The sequence below is a fragment of the Dama dama genome, chromosome 5 (genome assembly GCF_033118175.1).
Source record: "Dama dama isolate Ldn47 chromosome 5, ASM3311817v1, whole genome shotgun sequence".
Lineage (NCBI taxonomy): Eukaryota > Metazoa > Chordata > Mammalia > Artiodactyla > Cervidae > Dama > Dama dama.
In genome coordinates this window covers 27243916-27259918 of record NC_083685.1, presented here as the reverse complement: position 1 = coordinate 27259918, position 16003 = coordinate 27243916, and the positions used below count along the sequence as shown (strand labels likewise).

The 16003-nt window shown below is 52.7% G+C and overlaps 1 protein-coding gene across 7 annotated transcripts in view; it reads right to left on the bottom strand.

The window, feature by feature from the left end:
• Positions 1-11023: 11023 nt before the first annotated feature.
• Positions 11024-16003, bottom strand: part of SFSWAP (splicing factor SWAP) — a 79681-nt gene continuing 74701 nt past the window's right edge. For 6 of the 7 annotated variants that reach the window (XM_061142135.1, XM_061142137.1, XM_061142136.1 and 3 more), the window contains 3 exons: positions 13207-13362; positions 11677-11749; positions 11024-11343 (listed from right to left, as the gene is read on the bottom strand). In XM_061142135.1, the coding sequence (XP_060998118.1) occupies positions 11278-11343; positions 11677-11749; positions 13207-13362 (295 nt within the window). In that variant the 3' untranslated portion in view covers positions 11024-11277. Of the gene's footprint in view, positions 11344-11676; positions 11750-13206; positions 13363-16003 lie in introns of those variants that run through there. The other variant, XM_061142138.1, reaches the window with a different exon arrangement.

Sequence of the window (16003 nt, the reverse complement as noted above, 5' to 3'; positions counted from 1 at the left end):
CCTCGCTGGGAGGCCATCACGGAGCAGCTATTAAAATTTAAAAAGTACATTTTCTATGGCCCAGCATTCTTGGTTTCTGCCCTAGAAAAACACTCCCATCTTTGCACAAGAAGGCTGATGCAGGATGTAATATAAAAAAAGAAAAAAATCAGAAATCACCTAAATGTGTGTGGTGATGCTGGCTGGCTGTGGTCAAGGATGCAGGTGCGGACAGGAGTGGGGCTATGTCTCACTGCAGAAATGGGTGCCTTTTGTAAGACCCACAGGTGCTGTGTAAGGTGGTGGCTGCCCTGGGCTGACCACACTGGAACATACCCCAGAGATGGAGCATTGCACTGAATGAGGAAGAATGGACTAGATCCAGGTGTACCAACTTGATATGTTGTTGAGTAAAAAAAACAAATTATGATAATGGTTTTTCCGGTAGTCATGTATGGATGTGAGAGTGGGACCATAAAGAAGGCTGAGCACTGAAGAATTGATGCTTTTGAACTGTGGTACTGGAGAAGACTCTGTGAGTCTCTTGGACTGCAAGGAGATCAACTAGTCAATCCTAAAGGAAATCAACCCTGAATATTCATTGGTAGGACTGCTGCTGAAGCTGAAGCTCCAACTTTGGCCACCTGATGCAAAGAGCTGACTCATTGTAAAACACCCTGATGGCTGGGAAAGATTGAGGACAGGAGGAGAAGGGGATGACAGAGGATGAAATGTTGGATGGCATCACTGACTCAATGGACATGAGTTTGAGCAAACTCCTGGAGATAGTGAGGGACAGGAAAGCCTGGTGTGCTGCAGCCCACAGGTCACAAATTGTCATACCTGACTTAGCTACTGAATAACAACAGCAATGATTTAAAAAAAAGCAGGGAGTGGTAAACCTTCCCAAAACAACTGTATATTTACATTTACCAGTTGTACCACATGCAAACACACATTATGTCTTCCGAGCTCCTTGATCCAGCCTTGCCAGCTGACCATTCTTCTTTTTTCTGACTTCAGCACCTCCCTTAGAAAAATCCCCCTCTGAATCTGTCAACCCAGGGGGTTTAGTGATGTTGACCCCACTCCAGCCCAGGTTGGGTCAGTTGCTGAATTCCATCCCCCTGGCCATCTGCTTGTTTCAGGGATGGACACACGACCCACATCCTCCACTGAGAGACAGCACTGGGGCTGTGGTTTTAGCTATTAGTTTCTCTCTGCAGACCGGGTTGGCTAAGCTGGAAGGACGTGGGCTGCAGCTTTCCTGGGCTGTGTGTGTGCACATGTGTAAAAGCAGAGGAAAAAATCTGGAGGAAGTGTGTGAAAGCAAAGGGTGATGACCTCAGGTGAGGGGACAACCCAAGCTCCACCTGCATCCCTGGGAGCCCAGACAACGTCCAGGTGTGACGTTCCCTCCTGCCGCCTGCATTGCGGCTCTTGGTCCTAAGGGCCTCAGGCTTCAGGATGTCCATCCCCGGTAACTCTGAGCTCATGACTAACTGTGGGGAGATGCTTCTGGCCCTTGGATATGACCTACACTGTCCACAGACACTGGTCCTCATGCCTCCTGCCCTTCCTAATCCCGCAGCCCAGCCAGGTTCTTGGGGGGAATCTTCCTCCAAGTTACTGGGTCTGCTCAGGGGATGGGGCATGGACCATTGGGTACCAGGACACAGAGGGGACCAGGGCCTTCAGCGTCTCGGCACAGTTTTACATTCTTACCAGGAGCAGCTGTTCCTAGATTGCTTGTGTAACTGAAGGTCAGTGGGAAGAGCTGGGTAAATGTGTGTGTTGGATATGAAGTGTCGACTTGCTCAAGGACATCCCTTCTCTGAGCTGGGCCCCGAGGGAAGGTGGGGGCCCTTAGACCAGGCCTGAGACCTTCACTCTAGCAGAGCGATGGGGCCCGGCCCACATGCCTGACCGCCTGCCTTGTGGGGCTGACACTCAAGGGGCTGGGGCGGGGGTGCGGTGTGAATGAAACAAAGGTGCAGAATGGAACAGTGGTTCCCAGAGACACCCAGGCCTCATCCCTGGAACCCATGGATATTCCCTTATGTGGCAAAGGGGGCCTCGTAGATGTGATTAGGTTACAGAACTTGAGATGGGGGTGCTCACAGTGGGTCCTTATTAGAGGGAGGCTTGGGATTTCCCTGGTGGTCCAGTGGCTAAGACTCCAGTATTCCAATGCAGGGGGCCTGGGTTCCATCCCTAGTCAGGGAACTGGATCCTATGTGCTGCATCTAAGAACTGGTGCAGCCAAATAAATAAATATTCAAAATGAAAAAGAGGGAGGTGGGAGGCTCAGAGTCAGGGGACAAGTCCATGTGGTGATGGAAGCAGTGGTTGGAATGATGCAGCCTGGAGCTGAGGGGACGCAGGTGCCTTTAGAGTCTGGACACGGTGAGAGCAGAGCCTCTCTGTGAGATGGAAGGAGCCAGCCTGCTCACACCTTGCTTTCACCCCCACAAAACTGTCTCCAGACCCTCCAGCCTCCAGACTGTGAGAGAGAATAAATGAATCTTGCTTTGCACCACTAGGTTTGTGGTCACAGATACTCAGCCACAGGAAACCTCTGTGCATCTTTATCAAGTGGTGAGATGGGTGGGGTTGGGGGAGTCAGGAGGGAAGGCAACATTAAATGGGGTGTCAGCTTCTCAGAGGCCTGAGGGAAGAGCAGTCTGGTGGGGGGCCAGCCTGTGCAAAGGCCCTGGGGCAGCCGCTGTGCATCAGAGGTCCAGGCGTGGGGCTGAAGAGCCAAGAGAGGAGGGGTGGTTTAAAACTTGTCCTGGCACTCTGTGCTGTGCTTCCCAAGGGGACCACACCTCTCCCCCTCAAACCTGGGTGAGCCTCATGTCCTCCTCCATCAATAGGTGAGCCTGAAGGACTCATGTGGAGATTTCTGAGGCTGCCTTAGAAAAGGCCATGGGCTTCCTTGGACCCCCCCACACTCACTGCAAGTCACAATCTCGGTGGGGTAGAGAGAGGGAGAGGGAGAAGGTGAGGATAGAGAGATATATGGGAAGCCCCAGATGTTGCAGCTGGGTCTCTGTCTTCCCGGCTCAGGAGCCAACTTGTGGGAGGAGAAGCTTTTGCATGGTCTGGGGGTGGCTGTGGGAAGGCTCTGAGGAGCACCCCTGGGAGACAGGATGGGTGAGAGGTGTTTAGTGCTGCCACATTTGGGGTGTTTTGCTGGCATGTCGATGCTGTATTAGTTCGTTAGAGACGCTGTAACAAGCATCACAGATATTTATTTTCTCATGGAGGCTGGAAGTCCAAGATCGAGGTGCTGCAGGGCTGGTGCTCTCTGAGGCCTCACTCCTTGGTGTGTAGCTGGCCATGTCCCCACATGGTCCTCCCTGTGTGTGTCTGAGTCCTCATCTCTTCCTGTAAGGATACCAGTCCTATGGGATCAGCCCCAGTCAATGGCCTCACTTTACCTTAATTACCTATAAGACCCTGACTCTCAATACAGTCACATATTGAGGTGCTGGGGTTAGGACCGCAGTGTCTGCATTTTGGAGGAACACAATTCTGCCTGCAGCTGGCCCCAGATGGAGGGTGAGCAGACAATAGTCAAAGGCGAGAGGTTGTCGGGGCGGGGACCGAGCGTGCAGGGTGTTGGGCAGGCAGAGTGGCTGTGGGGGTCAGGGTGCAGGGCTGCTGGGGTCCCTGGGCCTCACCCCGATCGACCTCCCAAGGGCAACTCTTGGACCTAGAGCTGGACCCTCTGCCCAGCCTGTCCAGGCTATACCCCAAGGAGCACCCCAGCCCCTCTCTCGCCCGAGAGGACCACAGTCTGCAGGGAAGGAATTATAAGAGAGATCAGTTCTGGTTCAGAAGACTTGCGTTCACCTCTTGGTATCTGAAGAGAAGACATTCTGGCTGCTGGGATTGGCTGTTGGATGTGCTCGGAGGCCCTCAGGCTGAGCCTCGGCTCCCCCTCCTCTTCCGTCAGAGCCAAGGCTAGCCCCTCGGCCCCTTTGGTCTGTGTGAGAGAGGAGCAGTTTCAGGCTCCTCAGAGAAGCCGAGCTGAAGCCCAGGGACAATCAGAGAGCTGGTTTCAGGCATGGCTGGTTGCAGTGGCTCTGGACATAGACTCTCACAAGGCTGACCTCTCATGCCCCCCCACCCTTGCCCAGAAGAGGAGGCCTTTCCTAACTTTTCAGGGAAGCTCCTGGATTGTCTCACTTGGGACTTGTCATCTCCTCTGAGCCCATCACTGGGCCAAGTAGAGGCAAGTGCTGATTGGCTGGCCTGGGTCTTGGGCAGAGGGTCGGCCTGGCAGCCCCACCCCCGCCACGTGGGTCCAGTGGAGTGCAGGTGCCAGAAGCAAGTGTTCAAAGGAAACAGGCCAGACCATGCATGTTCCTGCACCCCTTCCAGGCTTGTCATCCGGTCACTATGCTCCCGGCGCTAATTTAAGGGCATACAGACCCAATTCAGTGAATTCTTCCGGCCACCCTTCCCAGGGGTGCTATAGCTATGCCCAATTTAAAAAGAACCTAAGCTGAAAACCAGTGTCCACACAAAAACTTGCACATGAGTGTCCATCCCAGCATTATTCATAATGGCCCAAAAGTGGAAGCTGCCTAAATATCCATCGAATGATGATGGACGGATAAACAAATGTGGCGGTTCCACACAATGGAATATTATTCAACCCCCCAAAAGCTATGAAGTTGTGATGCAGGCTGCAGCATGGAAGAGCCAGGAAAACACTATGTAAGCGGGGAAAACAGAAAGAAAAGGCCACAGAGTGTATGATTATAGGAAATGTCCAGAACCATGAAATCTAGAGAGGCAGGAACCAGAGACAGCCAGGGTTGGGGGAAGGGAAAGGGGCGGCTGGTAATGAGTAGATGGTTTATTTTGGGGTGATGGGGACGTTCTGGAATCAGATGGTGGTTGATGGTTGCATAGCACTACGGATGTACTTAAAAGTCACTCAGCTTTAAAGCGGTAAATGGTGTGGTGTGAGTCACCACTTAAAAGAAGAGAAGGAAATGCGGGGACGAAGGGTTAGGGGCTCTGCTCCAGGCCCCCCAAGTGGAGGGCTGGCAGGTTTGACCCGCCCTCCCCATCTGTGCTGTGTGGCCGCCGCTCTTCTTGCCCCTGGCCGCGCAGTGAATGGCTGATCAAAGCAGCCGGCACTTTGTAAAGCTGACAAAAAGCCAAGTTACTCTGCATCACTGAATCTGAGTGGTGCCATGATTCCAGAGAGCGCTCAGAAGGGAAACTGCCGCCAAGCACGCGACGACAGACTGCTCTGTCACGTGCCGTAGATTTCCGACTTATTGGATGAGCTTTGTAGACTTAGCAAAATCCAGCTCTTCACTGTGCATCTCTATTAAACAGGCATTAAAGAGATAAGGACCTCCCTGGTGGTCCTGTGGTTAAGACTCTGCCCTTCCACTACAGGGGGTGCGGGTTTGATCCCTGGATGGGAAACTAAGATCCTGCATGGCACAGCCAGAAAAAAAAATTCATTTTTTTTTTAAAAAAGGAACAACATAAGTAAAGCAGGCTGGTGAGGCGTTGGAGGTACTGTCAGGTCTGTGCTCTGTCTGGGGGGCTTTGTCCTTTTCCAGGAAGGGGAAGGAAGAGGGAGGAAGGATGCTTCTTCTTAAATAGTTTACGGAGAAGCCTAGCCCTCTGGGAGTGCAGCTGAAAGGGGGAGGGTCTGATGCTCCCACTGCTCTTGACTCAGCCCTGCGTTCCTCAGAGCTAAAGCCTGCTCTTCCATAGCGTTTGGGTTTCCTTCCAAGGCTGCGCGTCAGGGTGAGTGGTGTCCCCCCAAATCCATATCCACCCAGAACCTGAGAATGTGAGCTTATTTGAAGAGTGGTTGTTACAGATGGAATAAAAGTTAAGGCTCTGGAGATGACCATCCTGGATTATCCAGCATGCAGCATGCGTACGCGTTTAGTCATGTCTGACTCTTAGCGACCCTGTGGACTATAGCATGCCAGGCTCCTCTGTCCATGGGATTCTCCAGGCAAGAATACTGGAGTGGATTGCCATTCGCTTCTCCAGAGGATTTTCCTGACCCAAAGATTGAATTCATGTCTCCTGTGTCTCCTGTGTTGGCAGGCAGATTCTTTACCACTGAGCTCAGTTCAGTTCAGTTCAGTCGCTCAGTCGTATCCGACTCTTTGCGATCCCATGAACCACAGCACGCCAGGCCTCCCTGTCCATCACCAACTCCCAGAGTCCACCCAAACCCATGTCCATTGAGTCTGTGATGCCATCCAACCATCTCATCCTCTGTTGTCCCCTTCTCCTCCTGCCCTCAATCTTTCCCGTCATCAGGGTCTTTTCAAATGAGACAGCTCTTCGCATCAGGTGGCCAAAGTATTGGAATTTCAGCTTCAGCATCAGTCCTTCCAGTACCACTGAGCTACGTGGTGCCCAAACCCAGTGATGGGAATCCTCAGAGGAGGTGAGAAGGGGGGCAACGCACGGAGAGGAGGAGGCAGAGATAGGAGTGATGATGTGGCCACAAGCCAAGGACTCGAGGATGCCGGCAGCACTGGGAGCGGGAGGAGCAGCGGCTGGCTCACCATCAGAGCCCCTGGAGGAACCAACCCTGAAACACCCAGGACTCAGACTTCTGGCCTCCAGAGCCAAGAGGACAAACTCCTGGGTTTGCAGGCCCTTGTTAGTGATGGCTCAGTGCTAAAGAATCTGCCGGCCAAGGAGGAGGTGTGGGTTCAGTTCCTGGGTTGGGAAGATCCCCTGAAGAAGGGAATGGCAACCCACTGCAGTATTCTTGCCTGAAGAATCCCATGGACAGAGGAGCCTGGTGGGCTACAGTCCATGGATGGGGTCGCAGAGAGTCAGACACGACTGTGTGACTAAACAACAACAACAACAGCAAAATGGTGGTTTGAGTAGCCCCAGGACCCTGACACAGCTGCTAACGGTCCTCTGTGCCTCTCCTGCCTTCCTGCTGTTCCCTAAGCTGCAGCCAGGGCCACCTCCCCAACTTGGGAAGGGTTGGTGCTGCCTGTCACCATCAGGGGCTTCCTTGTCCTCACCCCGGATGAATGGACTTAGCACACACACGCACGCACGCACGCTCATTCTGAACAAGTCTGTGACAAATAATGAGAGCAGGCAATGCATCTCTGAGCCTTGACTTTATTGAAGTCAACAAATATTTCTTTATTGGTGTTCAGTCCCCTGGTTCCAGTGCTCTGTGGTGGAGGGAATAATCTCCTATCAGTTTACACGACGTTGTGGAAGATCAGCTCTGGAGCCCTGTTGTGGGGCGCCTGTGTTCGGTGGCAGCCTCGGCAGTGGGAGGCGGTGCCCTCCAGGCATTCTGCAGACAGTGTCACCGTGACTGAGGCCACTCCTCCTGAGTGATGCCCTGTCTTCTCCCTGCTGGACTTCAGGGCCCAGGGTTCCCAGTGAGTCCCCGTGAGTAGCTCATGTGCACTCATCCTTCAAGCTGACATGCTTTCAAAATGCAGGCATTCCTAGTCCCAGCTTTAGAAGGCAGGGTTTTTAGGTTTGAGTTTCTTTTTTTCTTCTTTTCTTTTAAATAAACCTTGGGAACTCCCTGGTGGTCCAGTGGTTCGGATTCTCTGCTTCATTGCAGGAGGCATGGGTTCGATCCCTGGTTGGGGAACTAAGATGCTTCATGCTATGCGGTGCAGCTCAAACAAACAAAAAACCCAAACAAATAAAACTTTAAAATGTGGAACAGTTTACATGGATAGAAAAACTAAAGAAAAAAAAAAATAAAAAGATAAAATTAAAAAAAAAAAAGAAAAACTGAAGATCATACAGAAGTGCCAATGGCCCTGGTACCGACTTTCCTCTGTTGTTAACACCACATGTGCCGTGCTGCCTTGTTACCATCGCTGAACAGATAAAGAAAGATATCACTAAGTTGTGTCTGACTCTGCGACCCCATGGACTGGAGCCCAACAGGCTCCTCTGTCCATGGGACTCTCCAGGCAAGAATACTGGAGTGGGTAGTCATTACCTTCTCCAGGGTGTCTTCCCGACCCAGGGATCCAACCCAGGTCTCCACATTGCAGGCGGATTCTTTACAGCTGAGCCCCCAGGGAAGCCCAAGGAGACCAGAGTTTCCTATTTCCCTGTGGTTGTAAAGAGCAATTTGGAAGGAAGCACAAGGATCATTCACATTTAACCATACGAATGATCACTTAATTCAACACAAATGAAACCGCAAACTCTGCTGAAAACCGCCTGCTGGATTGGGACGTTTGGCTGTTGGGTTGAGTTTCCAGCCTCTTCTTGGCAGCAGCCTGGCCTCACTGCCGCCTCCCCCCCCCCACCCTGCTTCCCCTTGGCCCCCTCCCCCACCCCCACCTCCATGCTTTCTGCCATTGTAGTCTTGTCCTGGATGAAGCGCCTTCCCCAGCAGCCTTGTCTCTTTCTGGGAATGTGGCGGAGTGGCTGGGCCCTGAGCTCTCACTAGGTCAGGGGAGCGGAATGGTCTGGCTGGGGGTCGGGGGTGGAGGGCAGGGCTTTTGGACCTGAGCCACACCCACCTCGGGGCTGTAGGGATGTTGAGACAAAGCCGTTAATGACAATAGGTGGGAGTGTGTTTTGAGCAATGTTACTGCATGTTAAGAGCCTTAGAGATGATCCAGATCCATTATTGCACACGCGTGATAAGGAGAGAAAAGTTTTTTTGGCCTGATACCCTGGCTTTTTCAGTTGTAGGATGCGAGAGCGTGCTGTTCACCGAGGGGATGGGGAGGCTGCCCCGGTTGCCGGTCTTCCGCCCCGGGGGGCAGCTGAGCTGATGAGGGAGACCACATCCGGGGGTCCTGCCCAGACCTGCGCTGGACCAGGGGCCTCTCCTCCCATTCCCGCTGTGGTGATGGTGGTTGCCAGTCTCATGGACCCCAGACACAGAGTCCACGACAGGTGTCTTCTGGGGGACGTCTGTGTAAAGACCGTATTTCCTCACTGTACCACGCCACTCCCCTGACAGCTCGATGTCACCTGCCATGTTCCCGGGACCTCTAAACGAGGCTGCGTGCCATCACCCTGGAGCACTTGGTTGCAAACAGAAAGGCCCAGCGTGTTAGACAGGGCCTGACAGACGCCTGGACGAAGCCCCAGCCCCAGCCGCAGCAACCTCTGCCAAGTGCTTTCCCACTGCTGCCCTCACGGATGACTCTGGACATCAGAGGAAGATGCGGGCCCACGGCAGACTCCCCACCCCAAGGTGCTCGGTCGGTGGGTGTCCTGCTGGCACTGGTCCAAGTCATCCTTTTCCTGCCAAGAATCTTTGTCTGGCTCATGCTCCCAGTTCCTTCACAGTGGAACAGCTAAACAGTGACCCTGCACCAAGCAACAGAGGCGTACAGATAGCAGAGAGAATGGAAGTCACGGTCGGTGCCCAAGGTCTAAGGACACAGTACCCAGACGTCGTGAGGAAAATGAAGGACCATGTTTTAAAAAAAAGCAATTTTTGCAGGCTCAAAAAAACCTATAAAGTTAAAAGAGAGGTGACAAATTGGGAGAAAATTACTTACAAAGTAAATAATACAGAAAGGGGTGCTTACTGTGCAATAAGCAACTCAATAGTAATAAAGAGCCAAAGCACAGGGCTGGTTTGCAGAGGAGAAATACAAAGGGATTTATAAATACAGGGGAAGTTGCTCAATCTTGCTCATAATTAAAGAAACGAAATGAAAATGTGAGAACTTTTCATCTCTCTGATTCAGCCAAGGTAACGTGTGAGTCACACTGCTTTGATGAGGATGTTGAAAAGATACTCATGTTTGGCTGGCAAAGAGCGCTTTCTGGAGGACAGTTATTCGCATCAAAATCAAAAGGATATGTACCGTGGGACTTCTACTGCAGACTCCGTGGTACCAGTGTGCGCAGGTGACGTCTGTTCTAGGATATCCGGTGTGGCTGTCACGCAGGGACTATTCAGACAGCAGGAAAAAAAAGAGGATACCCCCGACATGCAAGCACTGGGTCCACCCGCCAGGCTTGTGTCTGTTGGATGGTGGTGGCCGGGCTGGGGCCTTAACTGCTGACAGGGCACCGTCTCATAGGCAAGCCCGTAGGACAAAGTACAGAACTCCGCATGCAGTGGCCACCGCCGTGTGAAGGGACAGGTGTGCGAGACCCTGACGTCATACGTGTCCACCCGGCAGCAGGACCACAGCTGGACGGGGAGTGGGTCCTCACCCTCAGCTCTGCACGCACCCCGGGCTCGGTGCCCCAGCCCCGTCCTCCTCCGGCCCGACCTTGGACAGTTGGTTCCCAGGGGTGTGTTGTTATCTTCCTGACTGTCCTCAGCAAGACCCCTGGGAAGGTGTCTGCTTTCTGAGAAGGAACATCTAAAGGATCCATTTTCTGGTTCTGGAAAATTTGGCAGAACCAGGATGAATTCCGACTTTGGCACAGTGCGGAAACTTCTTACTGGGAGGAAGAACTTCAAACCATGGACAAGAGACGGCAGGCCCTCACTGCTGGTGCTTTAAATGAGACACAGGCGTCTGTGCACTGCCCGGGGCCTAGAGTCCTCTGCAGAGAAAGGCCCACTTGACACAAGCAAGCTGCCCTCTCATGGTTGTGGCTGAAGCCTGCAGTGGGGTGAAAATGGGCGGCTGTTCTAATGCTGGGGGCCAAGCGAGCAGGGTTCAGTGAAAGGACAGCTTCAGCACCATCCATCTGAGTGAACATGGAGGACATAGGTGCTAAAGATAAGAGCTCACCCATACAGTGATGCCCCACCTGGTGGAGGGGCCTCCAGGCGGCTCGCCTCCCCTGCTCTGTGGGGAGCGGAGACGGCAGTGGCCCTGTGCCCGGTGAGGGGAGTGTTGACCTCTGACCACAGGTGGGGGCGCAGGAGCCCGGGGTGGGAGGTGTGGTGGTTGTACGCCTGGGGAGGGGTGTTGCTGTCAGACTGGCAAAACCAACAGCCATCCCCACGTCCCCTGACACCCACATGACAAGTGTTAGAGGCCAGTGACAGACGACAAACAGTAAAAAAAAAAAACTCACAAGCCAGACAAGGAAGAAACTGCCCATAGTTACTAGCTAAAAAAGGTGTTTTCCTCCCATTTTATTTGATAATACATTTTCACAGAAACATGATATTATTTACAAATATACAGGTAAGAGACTGCTGGTCAAAAATCTTAAACTGAAAATGTCATCAAAAATTAATTTACAAAACCCGCCAACTGTCCAGGAGCCCCGGGGGGTGAGGTGGGGGGGGAAGGTCTGTGCAGGTCGGGGCTCTCTGCTCTGCCGGCTTCTGGAGCCCAGTCGCCCGAGGCCCGTGTCTCAGGAGGCGCTGGTCTGCATGTTTTTGGAAGCTGCTAGCATCGCTCTTACTTTGGCCATGAGATCCTGTGTGAGGAGAGATGAGGTGAGGTGAAGACACAGGAGACTGGGGGCGACGTGCTAGGGGTCATGGATGCGCTCAGGGCAGGGTTCCGTCCCAGCCCCGCTGCCGGGACCTGAGGCGGTCTCATGGGCTCAGGGCCCAGGAGTCGACCCCACAGGCCCACCCTGGGAAGGAGGAGACAGGGCTGCCCGGAGAGGGAAGCTCAGGGCTCAGCCACCCCGCGACTTCCAGACAAGAAGCCCAGGACCCCGTCAGCACCCACAAGAGGAGAAGGAAGTGAAGGCTAGTCCCTTCACAAAAAGACGGGAGCAAAGAGAGACCAGCTCCCACCTTACCTGAGTGATTTTGCTCTGCACGGAAGAAACGATGGCTGAGGAGATCTGACCGTCCTTTTCCTGAGAAACTCCCCTAATGCAAAGAGAGAGAAATCGGGGGCTTAAAAATACTTCAAGCCAATTTATTTCCAGTATTTTTAAAAAATAAAGCAACCTTATAAATGGATGTATTTTACTTGTCTATTTTATGTAACAGAAATTTGAAATATTTCATAAAATGTAATCTAGGAGATCAGTCCAGGGTGTTCACTGGAAGGACTGATGCTGAAGCTGAAACTCCAATACTTCGGCCACCTCATGCGAAGAGTTGACTCATTGGAAAAGACCCTGATGCTGGGAGGGATTGGGGGCAGGAGGAGAAGGGGACGACAGAGGATAAGATGGCTGGATGGCATCACCGACTCAATGGACATGAGTTTGAGTAAACTTTGGGAGTTGGTGATGGACAGGAAGGCCTGGCATGCTGCGATTCATAGGGTCGCAAAGAGTCAGACACGACTGAGTGATTGGACTGAACTGAACTGAATCTAACTCAAAAGATATTTTCATGTAAACATCATGTAAGACACATTTAAAAGAAGATGAAGAGAAGGAGGACAGCACAGAGAGCTGGCATCCATTCCCAGAACCTGACCATAACCTGAGTGGGCGCCTCCGGGCCATTTTTTTGACTTTTGGGGGCATGGACGTGACACACAAGTGATGATGGAGTCTGTACTCAGTTTCACCTTTGAAGAAGCCACAGCTTAGTTTTTGATTCACCCCAAGTGAGCTATGGTCTCTGCCACTCACCCGCCAGTTTTGGGGGAGATGGGCCAAAATTCACACTCATGGAAACAGTGGGTCTACAAGCAGGAGGGAACATGATCCCAGCACCCCTCTGGGTGGATGGGTGGGGGCGGCTTTATGAAATGGTATTGTCTGGCAGATGCCTCCCAACAACCAGGGCAGCCAGTCCTTGGGGAGCCACCTCGTGGGCATGGGGAGACCGTGATGGTCAGTGTGGACTCCCATGGCCCTGCAGCCCTTGTGCTCAGGAAGTTTCACCCCCGTCTGCTCCGGCTTAGAGGGAGCAGTGGGTTGACAGGGGTTCTGGGGCTCAGTCAACCGTGCCCTCCTGTGCCTGCTCCCTTCCGTGGTCACATGGGGCTCCGCAGAGGGGGCGACTCCCACCCCACACGGCCTGTGTGAGGACGAAGGCACCATCATTAGGGAACAGCTGCTGCCACATTACATCTGAGGCAGGTGCTTCCCCAGGACTTGGCGCCCAGGTCTGGGAGGGGAGGCAGCGGCCCCACACCTGCTCCCAGGTTCCCTCCGCCTCACGGCGGGGGTGGGGGGCAGCCCAGGGTGCGGGGTGCAGGAGGCGGCCTAGGTTCTCTGACCTCTGTGTCCACCTTCAGCTCACTTTGCGCCTGAGTGACACACAGGAGGGTGTGGGGGCAGGGGTCTGGGGGTTTGCCAGCGCGCCCGCCCCCTCTCAGCTCCCCTGCGTGGCCCCGAGGTCAGGGTGGGTCAGGGAAGAGCTACCTGGAGCGCTCCTGGCTGGAGCCCCGGCTCTCCACAGGAGAGATGCTGGCCGAGTGGCGGCGCGCGGGCTGCTTGCTCGGGGAGGCTGGCTGAGATCCGGCCTTGGACTTGGTCCGTGACCGTGAGCGTCTCTTCTTCTTCTTCTCGTGGGGGCTCCTGGAAGGAAAGCGGTGTTAGACAAAGGCACAGCGATAGCTCTGAAGGAGTGCTGGGTGTGTTCCAGGAGAATTCAGCAACTTCCCCCTTCTATACACATTAACTCTTTTTAAGAACTATGTATCTTTAACTTGAAACGGGGATGGGTGTAACAATATAAAAAGCCATGCAAGAAGTGAAATGTAGACCACCTTTGAGACAGAAGTCCTGAAGTCAGATGCCTGTGGGTTTACAACACGCTCAGCACTTTATCTGCATTTAAACACCCAAGATAAGCAACTGAGTGCTGCTTATGCCTCCTGTTCATTTATGCTGACTTAATGGGAATCTCCAGCCAGAAATGGGAAATCATTAAAAGCAAGCACTGCGAGCACGAAAACTCAGGGTGTCCTTCTGGCCGGAGGCGGACAGCCCCCCGGGGTGGCCTGCGCTCCGCTGGTCCCTACAGCCAGTCTCGCTGACCGTGGCCCACATGCTCCAAGTCACCAAGGCCTGCAATTCCACGTCAGAAATGCGCCCCCAGCTCCGTCTCCCCTTTCCAGACCCTTCCCCTGCCCAGAGGAGACGATCCCTGAGCTTCCCGAAGGTCTCATGCTACATCCTGCCCTGTGACCCTCCTTCCCATGCCCCTAAAACACCTCAAGAAAGAGGGAACATGTGTAGATGGTCAAAGTGTGGAAGTGCAGACGGGCGCTGAGCCCCTCCTCTGGGCTTCTCCTGAAAGACCACCTGTTGCCAGGCCTTGAGAAGCCCATCCCGGCACACAGCACAGGGGCCTCCGCAGCCTGCCCTCTTGCTGTGACTGAGCATTTCTGGGAGATTCTTTGCAGACATAGGTCACCGTGAATTTCATGAGCCTGATGCCCAAACTGTGCAAGGTGCCAGCTGGAGGGTGGATGACAGGCTCCCAGTGCTGTAGTGACCCCTGCAAATATTTATTGCTCTAAATACGGACACCCCCGGTCACCGCCTGCATAGCTCAGACTCCTCTCGGCTCCTCAGGACTCAGGCAGCCTGCAGGCTCTCCTCAACCTGCAGACATCCCAGGGTCTGTCCTCACATCCTCTCACCATTTCACCTGCCACCCGACCTGTCACTCAGCAGGGCATTTCCCTGGTGCCCCATCTGCCTTGGTGGCAGAGTGTGGGGTCCGGGCAGGGCCACCCCGGGCACTTGAGGGGGCTCGTGCTTGGGTCCAGGCCCCGGTTAGGCTCCGGAGGGGCCCCTGGCGCAGCAGACGGCTGAGCCAGAGAGGCAAGCTGATCTCCCGTCTGGAAGGGCACAGCTTTCTGGCTCTGCCTCAATCACAGCACCAGGGCCTGGCCCCGGGTGGTGACAGCCTGGCGACGTCAGCTGCGGGAAGTGTCCCCCAGCGAGCTAGGCTGTGGGCAGGTGGCCTCTGTGCAGGCCTGGATGAGGAGAAGTGGTCGAGAAAGAAGAGGCTGTTCCTGGGGTGGACGCACAGAGGGGGAAAGTGCATAATACCACAGGCCTACTTCCTATACTGCAGAGGTTTTGTGAATTTTTGTCTGTAAACACATGCCTAGGATTTCAAAGGAAGCAGGGGAAAAAAAAAAGAAGTGACTTCAACCCCAAATCTAGCTAAGCTCCTGTGGCTGCCAATATGAAATAAAGGTAGGTTAGCAATCCTGACCTGTAAATCACTACAACTTGATCTCATAACAAAACTTTCCAAGTGTTTGCTTAAGGAATTAAGTAATCTAATTATTAATAGTGTTATTTTAAATTGAGGTGTGCTTTGCATCCAGCAAAATGCAAAGGTCTGAAGTGCTGTTTGTTGATTCTGGCAAGTTGCACACATGGTGAAACCCAGAAACCTCTCAAGATCAGGGACATTCCATCATCCAGAAGGTTCTTCCACTGATGATCTGCCATCTGCACCCCGTTCCCCTCCCTCACAGGACCCACTGCTCTGATTTCTAGCACATATTAGGTTGGTGCAAAAGTAATTGCGGTTTTGCAATGCAGAACTTTGCTGTTTGACACTGGAATACATTTTAAATAGATGCAGTTTTGTTATATACATCATTTTAACACACATTTCTTGCTTTACGGTTTTTTTTTTTTTTGGTAATGACTTATTACTTACTGTTTACATTTATTTTAGAAATGATGTGAGATAAACAGCAAATTCGAGTGATTTTCTTATTAGAGTTCAAATGGGTCATAAAGCATCAGAGACAACTCACAACATTAACAATGTTATGCATTTAGCCCAGGAACTGCTAACAAAAGGACAGTGCAGTGGTGGTTCAAGAAGTTTTGCAAAGGAGATGGGAGTCTTGAAGATAAGGAGTGTAGTGGGCGGCCATCGGAAGCTGGCAATGACCAACTGAGAGGATCACTGAAGCTGATCCTCTTACAACTACCCGAGAAGTTGCCAATGAATTCAGTGTCTACCATTCTACAGTTTTCTGGCATTTGACACAAATTGGAAAGGTGAAAAAGCTTGATAAGTGGGTGCCTCATGAGCTGACTGCAAGTCAAAAGCATTGTCCTTTTGAAGTGTCATCTTCCCTTATTGTACACAACAATGAACCATTTCTCGATCAGATTGTGACATGCCACAAAAAGTGGATTTTATACAAGTGGCGACAACCAGCTCAGTGGCTGGACCAAA